At 38.0% G+C, this 18,014-nt stretch overlaps 1 protein-coding gene across 1 annotated transcript in view; it reads right to left on the bottom strand.

The window, feature by feature from the left end:
- The window catches only part of LOC144493935 (phosphofurin acidic cluster sorting protein 2-like), a 410,987-nt gene that overhangs the window by 155,473 nt on the left and 237,500 nt on the right, over positions 1 to 18,014 (bottom strand). The window contains exon 16 of the mRNA XM_078213510.1: positions 4,783 to 4,937. Within this exon, the coding sequence (XP_078069636.1) occupies positions 4,783 to 4,937 (155 nt within the window). The remainder of the gene's footprint in view (positions 1 to 4,782; positions 4,938 to 18,014) is intronic.

The raw sequence follows: 18,014 nt of genomic DNA on the forward strand, positions 1-18,014 counted from the left end.
GAGTGTTGTCCTAGGGTTAAGGTGCTAAATTGGGGGAAGATTAGGCAGGATTTGAAGGCTGTTGTTTGGGAGAGGCTGTTTGGGGGTAAATCCACATCAAGTATGTGGCAGTCTTTTAAGGAGCAGTTGATCAGAGTGCAGGACAGGCATGTGCCTATGAAAAGGAAGGACAGGAAAGGCAGGATTCAGGAACCGTGGATGACCAGGGAAATTGTGAGTCGAGTCAAAAAGAAAAAGGATGCATACATAAGGTCGAGGCAACTAAAAACAGATGAAGCATTTGAAGTATACAGGGAAAGTAGAAAAGAGCTCAAACAGGGAGTTAGGAGGGAAAAAAGGGGTCATAAGGTGTCCTTGGCAGACAGGATTAAGCAGAATCCCAAGGCATTTTATACATATATTAGGAACAAGAGGATAGCTAGGGAAAAAGTTGGTCCACTCAAAGACAAAGGAGGGAAATTATGCGTGGAACCAAAGGAAGTGGGTGAGATCCTTAATGAGTACTTTGCATTGGTATTCACAAAGGAGAGGGACACATCAATTGATGGTGTCTTGGAGGGGCATATAAGCCCTTTAGAACAAGTCATCATTACGAGGTAGGAAGTGTTAGGTGAATTAAAAATAAATTAAGGTAGACAGATCCCCAGGGCCAGATGGCATCTAGAGTCATAGAGGTTTACAGCATGGAAACAGGCCCTTCGGCCCAACTTGTCCATGCCGCCCTTTTTTTTAAACCCCTAAGCTAATCCCAATTGCCCGTATTTGGCCCATATCCCTCTATACCCATCGTACCCATGTAACTATCTAAATGCTTTTTAAAAGACAAAATTGTTTTATTTTATAGACCTCTATAAGGTCACCCCTCAGCCTCCTACGCTCCAGAGGAAAAATGTCCCAGTCTATCCAGCCTCTCCTTATAACCCAAACCATCAAGTCCCGGTAGCATCCTAGTAAATCTTTTCTACACTCTTTCTAGTTTAATAATATCCTTTCTATAATAGGGTGACCAGAACTGTACACAGTATTCCAAGTGTGGCCTTACCAATGTCTTGTACAACTTCAACAAGACGTCCCAACTCCTGTATTCAATATTCTGACCAATGAAACCAAGCATGCCGAATGTCTTCTTCACCACTCTGTCCACCTGTGACTCCACTTTCAAGGAGCTATGAACCTGTACCCCTAGATCTTTGTTCTGTAACTCTCCCCAATGCCCTACCATTAACTGAGTCAGTTCTGCCCTGGTTCAATCTACCAAAATGCATCACCTCGCATTTGTCTAAATTAAACTCCATCTGCCATTCGTCAGCCCACTGGCCCAATTGATCAAGATCCCGTTGCAATCGGAGATAACTTTCCTCACTGTCCACTATGCCACCAATCTTGGTGTCATCTGCAAACATACTAACCATGCCCTCTATATTCTCGCCTCCTATATTCTCATCCAAATCATTAATATAAATGACAAATAACAGTGGACCCAGCGGTGACCCAGCAGTGGACCCTGAGGCACACCGCTGGTCACAGGCCTCCAGTTTGAAAAACAACCCTCTGCAACCACCCTCTGGCTTCTGTCAAGAAGCCAATTTTGTATCCATTTAGATACCTCACCCTGGATCCCGTGAGATTTAATCTTATGCAACAACCTACCATGCGGTACTTTGTCAAAGGCCTTGCTCAAGTCCATGTAGACAACATCAACTGCACTGCCCTCATCTACCTTCTTGGTTACCCCTTCAAAAAACTCAATCAAATTTGTGAGACATGATTTTCCACTCACAAAGCCATGCTGACTGTCTCTATGTTGTGGAGATGCCGGCGTTGGACTGGGGTAAACACAGTAAGAAGTTTAACAACACCAGGTTAAAGTCCAACAGGTTTATTTGGTAGCAAAAGCCACACAAGCTTTCAGAGCCTCGAAAGCTTGTGTGGCTTTTGCTACCAAATAAACCTGTTGGACTTTAACCTGGTGTTGTTAAACTTCTAGACTGTCTCTAATCAGTCCTTGCGTCTAAATGCCTGTAGATCCTGTCTCTCAAAATACCTTCCAACAACTTACCCACCACAGATATGAGGCTCACTGGCCTGTAGTTCCCAGGCTTTTCCCTGCAGCCCTTTTTAAACAAAGGCACAATATTTGCCACTCTCCAATCTTCAGGCACCTTCAAATATCTCGGCTAGGGGACCTGCAATTTCCTCCCTAGCCTCCCACAGTCCTGGGATATACTTCATCAGGTCCTGGGGATTTATCTACCTTGATGTGCTTTAAGACTTCCAGCACCTCCTCCTCTGTAATATGTACACTCCTCAAGACATCACTATTTATTTCCCCAAGTTCCCTAACATCCATGCTTTTCTTAACAGTAAATACCCAGATTACTGAGAGAGACAAGAGATGAAATTGCTGGGCCTCTAACAGAAATCTTTGTTTCTTCATTGGCCACAGGTGAGGTCCCAGAGGATTGGAGGATAGCAAATGTGGTCCCGTTATTTAAGAAGGGTAGCAAAGATAACCCGGGTAATTATAGGCCAGTGAGCTTGACGTCAGTGATAGGGAAGCTGTTGGAGAAGATTCTTAGGCATAGGATCAACACACATTTGGAACTGAATGGTCTTGTTAGTGATAGACAGCATGGTTTTGTACGTGGAAGGTCATGTCTCACTAATTTAATTGAGTTTTTTGAGGAGGTGACAAAAATGGTTGACAAGGGAAGGGTTCTGGATGTTGTCTACGTGGACTTTAGTAAAGCATTTGACAAGGTCCCTCATGGCACGCTTGTGCAAAAGATTAAATTTCACGGGATCGGGGTGAACTAGCTAGATGGATTCAGAACTGGCTTGGCCATAGACGACAGAGGGTAGCAGTGGAGGGGTGTTTTTCTAAATGGAAGTCTGTAACTAGTGGTGTTCTGCAGGGATCAGTGCTGGGACCTTTGCTGTTTGTAATATATATATAAATGACTTGGAAGAAAACGTAGCTGGTCTGATTAGCAAGTTTGCAGATGATACTAAGATTGGCAGAGTTGCGGATAGCGATGAAGATTGTCAGAGAATACAGCAGGATATAGATAGACTGGAACATTGGGCGGAGAAATGACAGATGGAATTTAATCTGGACAAGTGCGAGGTGATGCATTTTGGTAGATCCAATTCAGGTGGGAGCGATAGAATAAATGACAGAACAATCAGGAGTATAGACACACAGAGAGATCTGGGAGTACAGGTCCACAGATCCTTAAAAGTGGCAGCACAGGTGGGAAAGGTGGTGAAGAAAGCATACGACACGCTTGTCTTCATCGACCGGGGCATCGAGTATAAAAGTTGGCAAATTATGTCACAGTTGTATAAAACACTGGTTAGGCCACATTTGGAATACTGCATCCAATTCTGGTCACCACACTACCAGAAGGACGTGGAGGCTTTGGAGAGAGTGCAGAGAAGGTTTACCAGGATGTTGCCTGGTATGGAGGGTATTAGGTACGAGGAGAGATTGAATAAACTGGAATTGTTCTCCCTGGAAAGACGGAGGATGAGGGGAGACCTGATGAAAGTTTATAAAATTATGAGGGGTATGAATAGGGTGAACAGTTGGAAGCTTTTACCTAGGGCAGAAATGACAGTTACAAGGGGACACAAGTTCAAGATAAGGGGAGAAAGGTTCAGTGGAGATGTGCGGGGGAAGTTTTTTTACACAGAGGGTGGTGGGGGCCTGGAATGCACTGCCAAGTGAGGTGGTTGAGGCAGATACGTTAGCCACATTTAAGACTTATCTGGATAGGCACAGGAACAGACGGGGAATAGAGGGATATTAGTGATTGATTTAGCTAGGTAAACATGATCGGCACGGGCTTGGAGGGCCGAAGGGCCTGTTCCTGTGCTGTACTGTTCTTCGTTCTTTTGAATAGAATATAAAATTAAGGAAGTATTGTTGCAACTATACAAGGCATTGGTGAGGCCGCACCTGGAGTATTGTGCACAGTTTTGGTCCCCTTATTTGAGGGAAGATGTAGTGGCATTGGAGGCAGTTGAGAGGAGGTTCACTAGATTGATTCCAGAGATGAGGGGTTTGTCATCTAAAGAGAGATTGAAGAGTTTAGGCCGATACTCTCTGGAATTTAGAAGAATGAGGGGAGATCAAATTGAGGTATACAAGATGATAAAAGGTCTGGATAAAGTAGACGTGGAGCGGATGCTTCCTCTTGTGGGGCATTCTAGGACGGAGAGGTCACAGTCTGAGGATAAGGGGCAGCAAATTTAAACCAGAGTTGAGGAGAAACTACTTCTCCCAAAGGGTTGTGAATCTGTGGAATTCGCTGCCCCAAAGTGCGGTGGGAGCTGGGACAGAGAGTAAATTTAAGGAGGAGTTAGACTGATTTTTAATTGGGAATGGGTTGAAGGGTAATGGGGAGAAGGCAGGAAAATGGGGATGAGGAGCATATCAGCCATGATCGAATGGCGGAGCAGACTCGATGGGCCGAATGGCCTAATTCTGCTCCTATATCTTATGAACTTATGAACAGTCCAAAAATGTGCAGGTTAGGAGGATTGGCCATGCTAAATTCTCCCTCAGTGTCCCATGATGTTCAAGTTAGGTGGAGTAGATGGGTAAATGTGTGGGGTTATGGGGGTAAGGCAGGGGGTGAGCCTGGGTAAGATGCTCTGTCAGGGAGTCAGTACAGACTCGATGGGCTGAGTGGCCTCCCACTGCACTGTAGGGATTGTATGGTTCTATGGTGCCACAGCTGCAAACACTGCCAGCTCATCCAGTGATAAACTCCTTACCTAGAGGGATGATCAGGAAGCGAATATAATTCAGCCAGTCGGGGGTTTTGCTTGCCAATTGCTCAACAAAGAACCTGAGGATGGTGCTGAGGAAGGTCTGATCCCCAGCCACTGCCACTTTGACTGGAGGAGGCATCTGTGAGTTACAGTTACAGCTGCAACAAGACAAGATGGGAGGTGAAAGTGAGAGAGAATCTCCTGCAAACTCCACACTTCAAAACTACACATTTCAATGACAGGACTGTACACAAACTGTCAGATATCAGCCAGGGCGGAGGTCCGCAAGGAGGGAGAGATGGAATGGTATCAGTGAACACGGATCTGTGCTTGTGTTAAATGAGAAAGTTTGTGTATTTGTGTTAAGTATGTGCGTGTATGTGCATTTAAGTGTGTGTATGTGTGTGCATGTTTGTGTGCACGTGTTTATATGTGTGTCTGTGTGTATATTTTGTCTGTATGTATATGTAGGCATGTATGTTTATGTGTGCATTGCATGTGTCTGTGTGTTTGTGCTTGTGTGCGAATGTGTGTGCTTGCACGAGTGTGTAAATAAGCATGAATATGTGTGTGCATCTGTGTGTATGTATATTTCCCTTAGAGAAAGTGTGTGTGCTTTGCATGAGAGTGTGCGCGCATCTGTGCATGAATGTGCATGTGTATGTGTGTCGTATGTGTTTATGTGAAGGGTTGTGTGTGCGTGTGAGGGTATGCATAGGCATCTGTGTATATATCTGTGTATGTGTCCATGTGTATCTGAGTGTGTGTGTGTCTGTATCCGTGTGTGTGTTTATGTGAGTGTGTTTGTGTGACGATGTGAGTGTGTGCATGTGGTGTGTATCTGTAAATACGTGTGTGAGAAAGTGCACGTGCAGCTATGTTTGTGCGTAGATGTATGTGTATGCGTGCGTCTTTGTGAGTGCGTATCATTGTGCGTCACTGTGTGTGTACCTGTGTGTGCGTGTCGTGTTTGTGAGGAGAATATAGAGAAGGTTGTTGATGAATGTGCTAATACTCAATAGTGTAGGTTCACACAAGAGTGACCATCAAGATGCTGATAGTGCAAGGTGCTGTCACCATTGGGAGCTGGACCTCAGAATGAATCAGTAGCTTCACAAGGTGGATGCTAAAAGAGGACAGAAACTCAAAATGTAAAGGCTAGAATGTGACTGCAGATGGAGATGTGTCAAGGCCAGAATCAGATCAGTCATGATCTTTTTGCTGGTGCGACACGCTCGATGGGACGAATGGCCAGCTCCTGCTCATCTTTCTTCCAATATTATGATCTGAGTAAATAGACTCTGTTTACTGTTTACTGAGTAAATAGACTCTGTTTACTGTGTGCTGAGTAAATAGACTCTGTTTACTGTGTGCTGAGTAAATAGACTCTGTTTACTGTTTACTGAGTAAATAGACTCTGTTTACTGTGCGCTGAGTAAATAGACTCTGTTTACTGTTTACTGAGTAAATAGACTCTGTTTACTGTTTACTGAGTAAATAGACTCTGTTTACTGTGTGCTGAGTAAGTAGACTCTGTTTACTGTGCGCTGAGTAAATAGACTCTGTTTACTGTTTACTGAGTAAATAGACTCTGTTTACTGTGTGCTGAGCAAGTAGACTCTGTTTACTGTTTACTGAGTAAATAGACTCTGTTTACTGTGCGCTGAGTAAATAGACTCTGTTTACTGTTTACTGAGTAAATAGACTCTGTTTACTGTTTACTGAGTAAATACACTCTGTTTACTGTTTACTGAGTAAATAGACTCTGTTTACTGTGTGCTGAGTAAATAGACTCTGTTTACTGTTTACTGAGTAAATACACTCTGTTTACTGTTTACTGAGTAAATAGACTCTGTTTACTGTTTACTGAGTAAATACACTCTGTTTACTGTTTACTGAGTAAATAGACTCTGTTTACTGTGTGCTGAGTAAATAGACTCTGTTTACTGTTTACTGAGTAAATACACTCTGTTTACTGTTTACTGAGTAAATAGACTCTGTTTACTGTGCGCTGAGTAAATAGACTCTGTTTACTGTTTACTGAGTAAATACACTCTGTTTACTGTTTACTGAGTAAATAGACTCTGTTTACTGTGCGCTGTGTAAATAGACTCTGTTTACTGTGTGCTGAGTAAATAGACTCTGTTTACTGTGCGCTGAGTAAATAGACTCTGTTTACTGTTTACTGAGTAAATACACTCTGTTTACTGTTTACTGAGTAAATAGACTCTGTTTACTGTGCGCTGTGTAAATAGACTCTGTTTACTGTGTGCTGAGTAAATAGACTCTGTTTACTGTGCGCTGAGTAAATAGACTCTGTTTACTGTGTGCTGAGTAAATAGACTCTGTTTACTGAGTAAATAGACTCTGTTTACTGTGCGCTGAGTAAATAGACTCTGTTTACTGTGTGCTGAGTAAATAGACTCTGTTTACTGTTTACTGAGTAAATAGACTCTGTTCACTGTGTGCTGAGTAAGTAGACTCTGTTTACTGTTTACTGAGTAAATAGACTCTGTTTACTGTGCGCTGAGTAAATAGACTCTGTTTACTGTGTGCTGAGTAAATAGACTATGTTTACTGTTTACTGAGTAAATAGACTCTGTTTACTGTGTGCTGAGTAAATAGACTCTGTTTACTGTTTACTGAGTAAATAGACTCTGTTTACTGTGCGCTGAGTAAATAGACTCTGTTTACTGTGTGCTGAGTAAATAGACTCTGTTTACTGTGTGCTGAGTAAATAGACTCTGTTTACTGTTTACTGAGTAAATAGACTCTGTTTACTGTGCGCTGAGTAAATAGACTCTGTTTACTGTGTGCTGAGTAAATAGACTCTGTTTACTGTGTGCTGAGTAAATAGACTCTGTTTACTGTGCGCTGAGTAAATAGACTCTGTTTACTGTTTACTGAGTAAATAGACTCTGTTTACTGTGTGCTGAGTAAATAGACTCTGTTTACTGTTTACTGAGTAAATAGACTCTGTTTACTGTTTACTGAGTAAATAGACTCTGTTTACTGTTTACTGAGTAAATAGACTCTGTTTACTGTGCGCTGAGTAAATAGACTCTGTTTACTGTGTGCTGAGTAAATAGACTCTGTTTACTGTTTACTGAGTAAATAGACTCTGTGTACTGCTTACTGAGTAAATAGACTCTGTTTACTGTGCGCTGAGTAAATAGACTCTGTTTACTGTGTGCTGAGTAAATAGACTCTGTTTACTGTTTACTGAGTAAATAGACTCTGTTTACTGTGCGCTGAGTAAATAGACTCTGTTTACTGTTTACTGAGTAAATAGACTCTGTTTACTGTGTGCTGAGTAAATAGACTGTTTACTGTTTACTGAGTAAATAGACTCTGTTTACTGTTTACTGAGTAAATAGACTCTGTTTACTGTTTACTGAGTAAATAGACTCTGTTTACTGTTTACTGAGTAAATAGACTCTGTTTACTGTTTACTGAGTAAATAGACTCTGTTTACTGTGCGCTGAGTAAATAGACTCTGTTTACTGTGTGCTGAGTAAATAGACTCTGTTTACTGTTTACTGAGTAAATAGACTCTGTTTACTGTTTACTGAGTAAATAGACTCTGTTTACTGTGTACTGAGTAAATAGACTCTGTTTACTGTGCGCTGAGTAAATAGACTCTGTTTACTGTGTGCTGAGTAAATAGACTCTGTTTACTGTTTACTGAGTAAATAGACTCTCTTTACTGTGCGCTGAGTAAATAGACTCTGTTTACTGTTTACTGAGTAAATAGACTCTGTTTACTGTTTACTGAGTAAATAGACTCTGTTTACTGTTTACTGAGTAAATAGACTCTGTTTACTGTGTGCTGAGTAAGTAGACTCTGTTTACTGTTTACTGAGTAAATAGACTCTGTTTACTGTGTGCTGAGTAAATAGACTCTGTTTACTGTTTGCTGAGTAAATAGACTCTGTTTACTGTGTGCTGAGTAAATAGACTCTGTTTACTGTTTACTGAGTAAATAGACTCTGTTTACTGTTTACTGAGTAAATAGACTCTGTTTACTGTTTACTGAGTAAATAGACTCTGTTTACTGTGTGCTGAGTAAGTAGACTCTGTTTACTGTTTACTGAGTAAATAGACTCTGTTTACTGTGTGCTGAGTAAATAGACTCTGTTTACTGTTTACTGAGTAAATAGACTCTGTTTACTGTTTACTGAGTAAATAGACTCTGTTTACTGAGTAAATAGACTCTGTTTACTGTGTGCTGAGTAAATAGACTCTGTTTACTGTTTACTGAGTAAATAGACTGTTTACTGTTTACTGAGTAAATAGACTCTGTTTACTGTGTGCTGAGTAAATAGACTCTGTTTACTGTTTACTGAGTAAATAGACTCTGTTTACTGTTTACTGAGTAAATAGACTCTGTTTACTGAGTAAATAGACTCTGTTTACTGTGTGCTGAGTAAATAGACTCTGTTTACTGTTTACTGAGTAAATAGACTCTGTTTACTGTGTGCTGAGTAAATAGACTCTGTTTACTGAGTAAATAGACTCTGTTTACTGTGTGCTGAGTAAATAGACTCTGTTTACTGTTTACTGAGTAAATAGACTGTTTACTGTTTACTGAGTAAATAGACTCTGTTTACTGTTTACTGAGTAAATAGACTCTGTTTACTGTTTACTGAATAAATAGACTCTGTTCACTGTTTACTGAGGAAATAGACTCTGTTTACTGTGCGCTGTGTAAATAGACTCTGTTTACTGTGTGCTGAGTAAATAGACTCTGTTTACTGTGTGCTGAGTAAATAGACTGTTTACTGTGTGCTGAGTAAACAGACTCTGTTTACTGTTTACTGAGTAAATAGACTCTGTTTACTGTTTACTGAATAAATAGACTCTGTTCACTGTTTACTGAGGAAATAGACTCTGTTTACTGTGCGCTGTGTAAATAGACTCTGTTTACTGTGTGCTGAGTAAATAGACTCTGTTTACTGTGTGCTGAGTAAATAGACTCTGTTTACTGTTTAAATAGACTGTTTACTGTTTACTGAGTAAATAGACTCTGTTTACTGTTTACTGAGTCAATAGACTCTGTTTACTGTTTACTGAGTAAATAGACTCTGTTTACTGTTTACTGAGTAAATAGACTCTGTTTACTGTGCGCTGAGTAAATAGACTCTGTTTACTGTGCGCTGAGTAAATAGACACTGTTTACTGTTTACTGAGTAAATAGACTCTGTTTACTGAGTAAATAGACTCTGTTTACTGTGTGCTGAGTAAATAGACTCTGTTTATTGAGTAAATAGACTCTGTTTACTGTGTGCTGAGTAAATAGACTCTGTTTACTGTGTGCTGAGTAAATAGACTCTGTTTACTGTTTATTGAGGAAATAGACTCTGTTTACTGTTTACTGAGGAAATAGACTCTGTTTACTGATTACTGAGTAAATAGACTCTGTTTACTGTCTACTGAGTAAATAGACTCTGTTTACTGTGTGCTGAGTAAATAGACTCTGTTTACTGATTACTGAGTAAATAGACTCTGTTTACTGTCTACTGAGTAAATAGACTCTGTTTACTGTGTGCTGAGTAAATAGACTCTGTTTACTGTTTACTGAGTAAATAGACCCTGTTTACTGTTTACTGTGTAAATAGACTCTGTTTACTGTTTACTGTGTAAATAGACTCTGTTTACTGTTTACTGAGTAAATAGACTCTGTTTACTGTGTGCTGAGTAAATAGACTCTGTTTACTGTTTACTGAGTAAATAGACTCTGTTTACTGAGGAAAAAGACTCTGTTTACTGTTTACTGAGTAAATAGACTCTGTTTACTGAGTAAATAGACTCTGTTTACTGTGTGCTGAGTAAATAGACTCTGTTTACTGTTTACTGAGGAAATAGACTCTGTTTACTGTGTGCTGAGTAAATAGACTCTGTTTACTGTTTACTGAGTAAATAGACTCTGTTTACTGTTTACTGAGTAAATAGACTCTGTTTACTGTTTACTGAGTAAATAGACTGTTTACTGTGCGCTGAGTAAATAGACTCTGTTTACTGTGCGCTGAGTAAATAGACTCTGTTTACTGTGCGCTGAGTAAATAGACTCTGTTTACTGTTTACTGAGTAAATAGACTCTGTGTACTGCTTACTGAGTAAATAGACTCTGTTTACTGTGCGCTGAGTAAATAGACTCTGTTTACTGTGTGCTGAGTAAATAGACTCTGTTTACTGTTTACTGAGTAAATAGACTCTGTTTACTGTGTGCTGAGTAAATAGACTGTTTACTGTTTACTGAGTAAATAGACTCTGTTTACTGTTTACTGAGTAAATAGACTCTGTTTACTGTTTACTGAGTAAATAGACTCTGTTTACTGTTTACTGAGTAAATAGACTCTGTTTACTGTTTACTGAGTAAATAGACTCTGTTTACTGTGCGCTGAGTAAATAGACTCTGTTTACTGTGTGCTGAGTAAATAGACTCTGTTTACTGTTTACTGAGTAAATAGACTCTGTTTACTGTTTACTGAGTAAATAGACTCTGTTTACTGTGTACTGAGTAAATAGACTCTGTTTACTGTGCGCTGAGTAAATAGACTCTGTTTACTGTGTGCTGAGTAAATAGACTCTGTTTACTGTTTACTGAGTAAATAGACTCTCTTTACTGTGCGCTGAGTAAATAGACTCTGTTTACTGTTTACTGAGTAAATAGACTCTGTTTACTGTTTACTGAGTAAATAGACTCTGTTTACTGTTTACTGAGTAAATAGACTCTGTTTACTGTGTGCTGAGTAAGTAGACTCTGTTTACTGTTTACTGAGTAAATAGACTCTGTTTACTGTGTGCTGAGTAAATAGACTCTGTTTACTGTTTGCTGAGTAAATAGACTCTGTTTACTGTGTGCTGAGTAAATAGACTCTGTTTACTGTTTACTGAGTAAATAGACTCTGTTTACTGTTTACTGAGTAAATAGACTCTGTTTACTGTTTACTGAGTAAATAGACTCTGTTTACTGTGTGCTGAGTAAGTAGACTCTGTTTACTGTTTACTGAGTAAATAGACTCTGTTTACTGTGTGCTGAGTAAATAGACTCTGTTTACTGTTTACTGAGTAAATAGACTCTGTTTACTGTTTACTGAGTAAATAGACTCTGTTTACTGAGTAAATAGACTCTGTTTACTGTGTGCTGAGTAAATAGACTCTGTTTACTGTTTACTGAGTAAATAGACTGTTTACTGTTTACTGAGTAAATAGACTCTGTTTACTGTGTGCTGAGTAAATAGACTCTGTTTACTGTTTACTGAGTAAATAGACTCTGTTTACTGTTTACTGAGTAAATAGACTCTGTTTACTGAGTAAATAGACTCTGTTTACTGTGTGCTGAGTAAATAGACTCTGTTTACTGTTTACTGAGTAAATAGACTCTGTTTACTGTGTGCTGAGTAAATAGACTCTGTTTACTGAGTAAATAGACTCTGTTTACTGTGTGCTGAGTAAATAGACTCTGTTTACTGTTTACTGAGTAAATAGACAGTTTACTGTTTACTGAGTAAATAGACTCTGTTTACTGTTTACTGAGTAAATAGACTCTGTTTACTGTTTACTGAATAAATAGACTCTGTTCACTGTTTACTGAGGAAATAGACTCTGTTTACTGTGCGCTGTGTAAATAGACTCTGTTTACTGTGTGCTGAGTAAATAGACTCTGTTTACTGTGTGCTGAGTAAATAGACTGTTTACTGTGTGCTGAGTAAATAGACTCTGTTTACTGTTTAAATAGACTGTTTACTGTTTACTGAGTAAATAGACTCTGTTTACTGTTTACTGAGTCAATAGACTCTGTTTACTGTTTACTGAGTAAATAGACTCTGTTTACTGTTTACTGAGTAAATAGACTCTGTTTACTGTGCGCTGAGTAAATAGACTCTGTTTACTGTGCGCTGAGTAAATAGACACTGTTTACTGTTTACTGAGTAAATAGACTCTGTTTACTGAGTAAATAGACTCTGTTTACTGTGTGCTGAGTAAATAGACTCTGTTTATTGAGTAAATAGACTCTGTTTACTGTGTGCTGAGTAAATAGACTCTGTTTACTGTGTGCTGAGTAAATAGACTCTGTTTACTGTTTATTGAGGAAATAGACTCTGTTTACTGTTTACTGAGGAAATAGACTCTGTTTACTGATTACTGAGTAAATAGACTCTGTTTACTGTCTACTGAGTAAATAGACTCTGTTTACTGTGTGCTGAGTAAATAGACTCTGTTTACTGATTACTGAGTAAATAGACTCTGTTTACTGTCTACTGAGTAAATAGACTCTGTTTACTGTGTGCTGAGTAAATAGACTCTGTTTACTGTTTACTGAGTAAATAGACCCTGTTTACTGTTTACTGTGTAAATAGACTCTGTTTACTGTTTACTGTGTAAATAGACTCTGTTTACTGTTTACTGAGTAAATAGACTCTGTTTACTGTGTGCTGAGTAAATAGACTCTGTTTACTGTTTACTGAGTAAATAGACTCTGTTTACTGAGGAAAAAGACTCTGTTTACTGTTTACTGAGTAAATAGACTCTGTTTACTGAGTAAATAGACTCTGTTTACTGTGTGCTGAGTAAATAGACTCTGTTTACTGTTTACTGAGGAAATAGACTCTGTTTACTGTGTGCTGAGTAAATAGACTCTGTTTACTGTTTACTGAGTAAATAGACTCTGTTTACTGTTTACTGAGTAAATAGACTCTGTTTACTGTTTACTGAGTAAATAGACTGTTTACTGTGCGCTGAGTAAATAGACTCTGTTTACTGTGCGCTGAGTAAATAGACTCTGTTTACTGTGCGCTGAGTAAATAGACTCTGTTTACTGTTTACTGAGTAAATAGACTCTGTTTACTGTGTGCTGAGTAAATAGACTCTGTTTACTGTTTACTGAGTAAATAGACACTGTTTACTGAGGAAATAGACTCTGTTTACTGTTTACTGAGTAAATAGACTCTGTTTACTGAGTAAATAGACTCTGTTTACTGTGTGCTGAGTAAATAGACTCTGTTTACTGTTTACTGAGTAAATAGACTGTTTACTGTTTACTGAGTAAATAGACTCTGTTTACTGTGCGCTGAGTAAATAGACTCTGTTTACTGTTTACTGAGTAAATAGACTCTGTTTACTGTGTGCTGAGTAAATAGACTCTGTTTACTGTTTACTGAGTAAATAGACTGTTTACTGTTTACTGAGTAAATAGACTCTGTTTACTGTTTACTGAGTAAATAGACTCTGTTTACTGTTTACTGAGTAAATAGACTCTGTTTACTGTGTGCTGAGTAAATAGACTCTGTTTACTGTTTCCTGAGTAAATAGACTCTGTTTACTGTTTACTGAGTAAATAGACTCTGTTTACTGTTTACTGAGGAAATAGACTCAGTTTATTGTGTGCTGAGTAAATAGACTCTGTTTACTGTTTACTGAGTAAATAGACTGTTTACTGTTTACTGAGTAAATAGACTCTGTTTACTGAGTAAATAGACTCTGTTTACTGTGTGCTGAGTAAATAGACTCTGTTCACTGTTTACTGAGTAAATAGACTCTGTTTACTGTTTACTGAATAAATAGACTCTGTTCACTGTTTACTGAGGAAATAGACTCTGTTTACTGTGCGCTGTGTAAATAGACTCTGTTTACTGTGTGCTGAGTAAATAGACTCTGTTTACTGTGTGCTGAGTAAATAGACTCTGTTTACTGTTTAAATAGACTGTTTACTGTTTACTGAGTAAATAGACTCTGTTTACTGTTTACTGAGTAAATAGACTCTGTTTACTGTTTACTGAGTAAATAGACTCTGTTTAATGTGCGCTGAGTAAATAGACTCTGTTTACTGTGCGCTGAGTAAATAGACACTGTTTACTGTTTACTGAGTAAATAGACTCTGTTTACTGAGTAAATAGACTCTGTTTACTGTGTGCTGAGTAAATAGACTCTGTTTACTGAGTAAATAGACTCTGTTTACTGTGTGCTGAGTAAATAGACTCTGTTTACTGTGTGCTGAGTAAATAGACTCTGTTTACTGTTTATTGAGGAAATAGACTCTGTTTACTGTTTACTGAGGAAATAGACTCTGTTTACTGTGTGCTGAGTAAATAGACTCTGTTTACTGTTTACTGAGTAAATAGACTCTGTTTACTGATTACTGAGTAAATAGACTCTGTTTACTGTCTACTGAGTAAATAGACTCTGTTTACTGTGTGCTGAGTAAATAGACTCTGTTTACTGTTTACTGAGTAAATAGACCCTGTTTACTGTTTACTGAGTAAATAGACTCTGTTTACTGTTTACTGTGTAAATAGACTCTGTTTACTGTTTACTGTGTAAATAGACTCTGTTTACTGTTTACTGAGTAAATAGACTCTGTTTACTGTGTGCTGAGTAAATATACTCTGTTTACTGTTTACTGAGTAAATAGACTCTGTTTACTGAGGAAATAGACTCTGTTTACTGTTTACTGAGTAAATAGACTCTGTTTACTGAGTAAATAGACTCTGTTTACTGTGTGCTGAGTAAATAGACTCTGTTTACTGTTTACTGAGGAAATAGACTCTGTTTACTGTGTGCTGAGTAAATAGACTCTGTTTACTGTTTACTGAGGAAATAGACTCTGTTTACTGTTTACTGAGTAAATAGACTCTGTTTACTGTTTACTGAGTAAATAGACTCTGTTTACTGTTTACTGAGTAAATAGACTGTTTACTGTGTGCTGAGTAAATAGACTCTGTTTACTGTGCGCTGAGTAAATAGACTCTGTTTACTGTGCGCTGAGTAAATAGACTCTGTTTACTGTTTACTGAGTAAATAGACTCTGTTTACTGTTTACTGAGGAAATAGACTCTGTTTACTGTGTGCTGAGTAAATAGACTCTGTTTACTGTTTACTGAGTAAATAGACTGTTTACTGAGTAAATAGACTCTGTTTACTGAGTAAATAGACTCTGTTTACTGTGTGCTGAGTAAATAGACTCTGTTTACTGTTTACTGAGTAAATAGACTCTGTTTACTGTTTACTGAGTTAATAGACTCTGTGTACTGCTTACTGAGTAAATAGACTCTGTTTACTGTGCGCTGAGTAAATAGACTCTGTTTACTGTGTGCTGAGTAAATAGACTCTGTTTACTGTTTACTGAGTAAATAGACTCTGTTTACTGTGTGCTGAGTAAATAGACTGTTTACTGTTTACTGAGTAAATAGACTCTGTTTACTGAGTAAATAGACTCTGTTTACTGTTTACTGAGTAAATAGACTCTGTTTACTGTTTACTGAGTAAATACTCTGTTTACTGTTTACTGAGTAAATAGACTCTGTTTACTGTGTGCTGAGTAAGTCGACTCTGTTTACTGAGTAAATAGACTCTGTTTACTGTGTGCTGAGTAAATAGACTCTGTTTACTGTTTGCTGAGTAAATAGACTCTGTTTACTGTGTGCTGAGTAAATAGACTCTGTTTACTTAGTAAATAGACTCTGTTTACTGTTTACTGAGTAAATAGACTCTGTTTACTGTTTACTGAGTAAATAGACTCTGTTTACTGTGTGCTGAGTAAGTAGACTCTGTTTACTGTTTACTGAGTAAATAGACTCTGTTTACTGTGTGCTGAGTAAATAGACTCTGTTTACTGTTTACTGAGTAAATAGACTCTGTTTACTGTTTCCTGAGTAAATGGACTCTGTTTACTGAGTAAATAGACTCTGTTTACTGTGTGCTGAGTAAATAGACTCTGTTTACTGTTTACTGAGTAAATAGACTGTTTACTGTTTACTGAGTAAATAGACTCTGTTTACTGTTTACTGAGTAAATAGACTCTGTTTACTGTTTCCTGAATAAATAGACTCTGTTCACTGTTTACTGAGGAAATAGACTCTGTTTACTGTGCGCTGTGTAAATAGACTCTGTTTACTGTGTGCTGAGTAAATAGACTCTGTTTACTGTGTGCTGAGTAAATAGACTGTTTACTGTGTGCTGAGTAAATAGACTCTGTTTACTGTTTACTGAGTAAATAGACTCTGTTTACTGTTTACTGAATAAATAGACTCTGTTCACTGTTTACTGAGGAAATAGACTCTGTTTACTGTGCGCTGTGTAAATAGACTCTGTTTACTGTGTGCTGAGTAAATAGACTCTGTTTACTGTGTGCTGAGTAAATAGACTCTGTTTACTGTTTAAATAGACTGTTTACTGTTTACTGAGTAAATAGACTCTGTTTACTGTTTACTGAGTCAATAGACTCTGTTTACTGTTTACTGAGTAAATAGACTCTGTTTACTGTTTACTGAGTAAATAGACTCTGTTTACTGTTTACTGAGTAAATAGACTCTGTTTACTGTTTACTGAGTAAATAGACTCTGTTTACTGTGCGCTGAGTAAATAGACTCTGTTTACTGTGCGCTGGGTAAATAGACACTGTTTACTGTTTACTGAGTAAATAGACTCTGTTTACTGAGTAAATAGACTCTGTTTACTGTGTGCTGAGTAAATAGACTCTGTTTATTGAGTAAATAGACTCTGTTTACTGTGTGCTGAGTAAATAGACTCTGTTTACTGTGTGCTGAGTAAATAGACTCTGTTTACTGTTTACTGAGGAAATAGACTCTGTTTACTGTGTGCTGAGTAAATAGACTCTGTTTACTGTTTACTGAGTAAATAGACTCTGTTTACTGATTACTGAGTAAATAGACTCTGTTTACTGTCTACTGAGTAAATAGACTCTGTTTACTGTGTGCTGAGTAAATAGACTCTGTTTACTGTTTACTGAGTAAATAGACCCTGTTTACTGTTTACTGAGTGAATAGACTCTGTTTACTGTTTACTGTGTAAATAGACTCTGTTTACTGTTTACTGTGTAAATAGACTCTGTTTACTGAGTAAATAGACTCTGCTTACTGTGTGCTGAGTAAATAGACTCTGTTTACTGTTTACTGAGTAAATAGACTCTGTTTACTGAGTAAATAGACTCTGTTTACTGTGTGCTGAGTAAATAGACTCTGTTTACTGTTTACTGAGGAAATAGACTCTGTTTACTGTGTGCTGAGTAAATAGACTCTGTTTACTGTTTACTGAGGAAATAGACTCTGTTTACTGTTTACTGAGTAAATAGACTCTGTTTACTGTTTACTGAGTAAATAGACTCTGTTTACTGTTTACTGAGTAAATAGACTCTGTTTACTGTTTACTGAGTAAATAGACTGTTTACTGTGCGCTGAGTAAATAGACTCTGTTTACTGTGCGCTGAGTAAATA

Source organism: Mustelus asterias, chromosome 5 (assembly GCF_964213995.1).
Source record: "Mustelus asterias chromosome 5, sMusAst1.hap1.1, whole genome shotgun sequence".
NCBI lineage: Eukaryota > Metazoa > Chordata > Chondrichthyes > Carcharhiniformes > Triakidae > Mustelus > Mustelus asterias.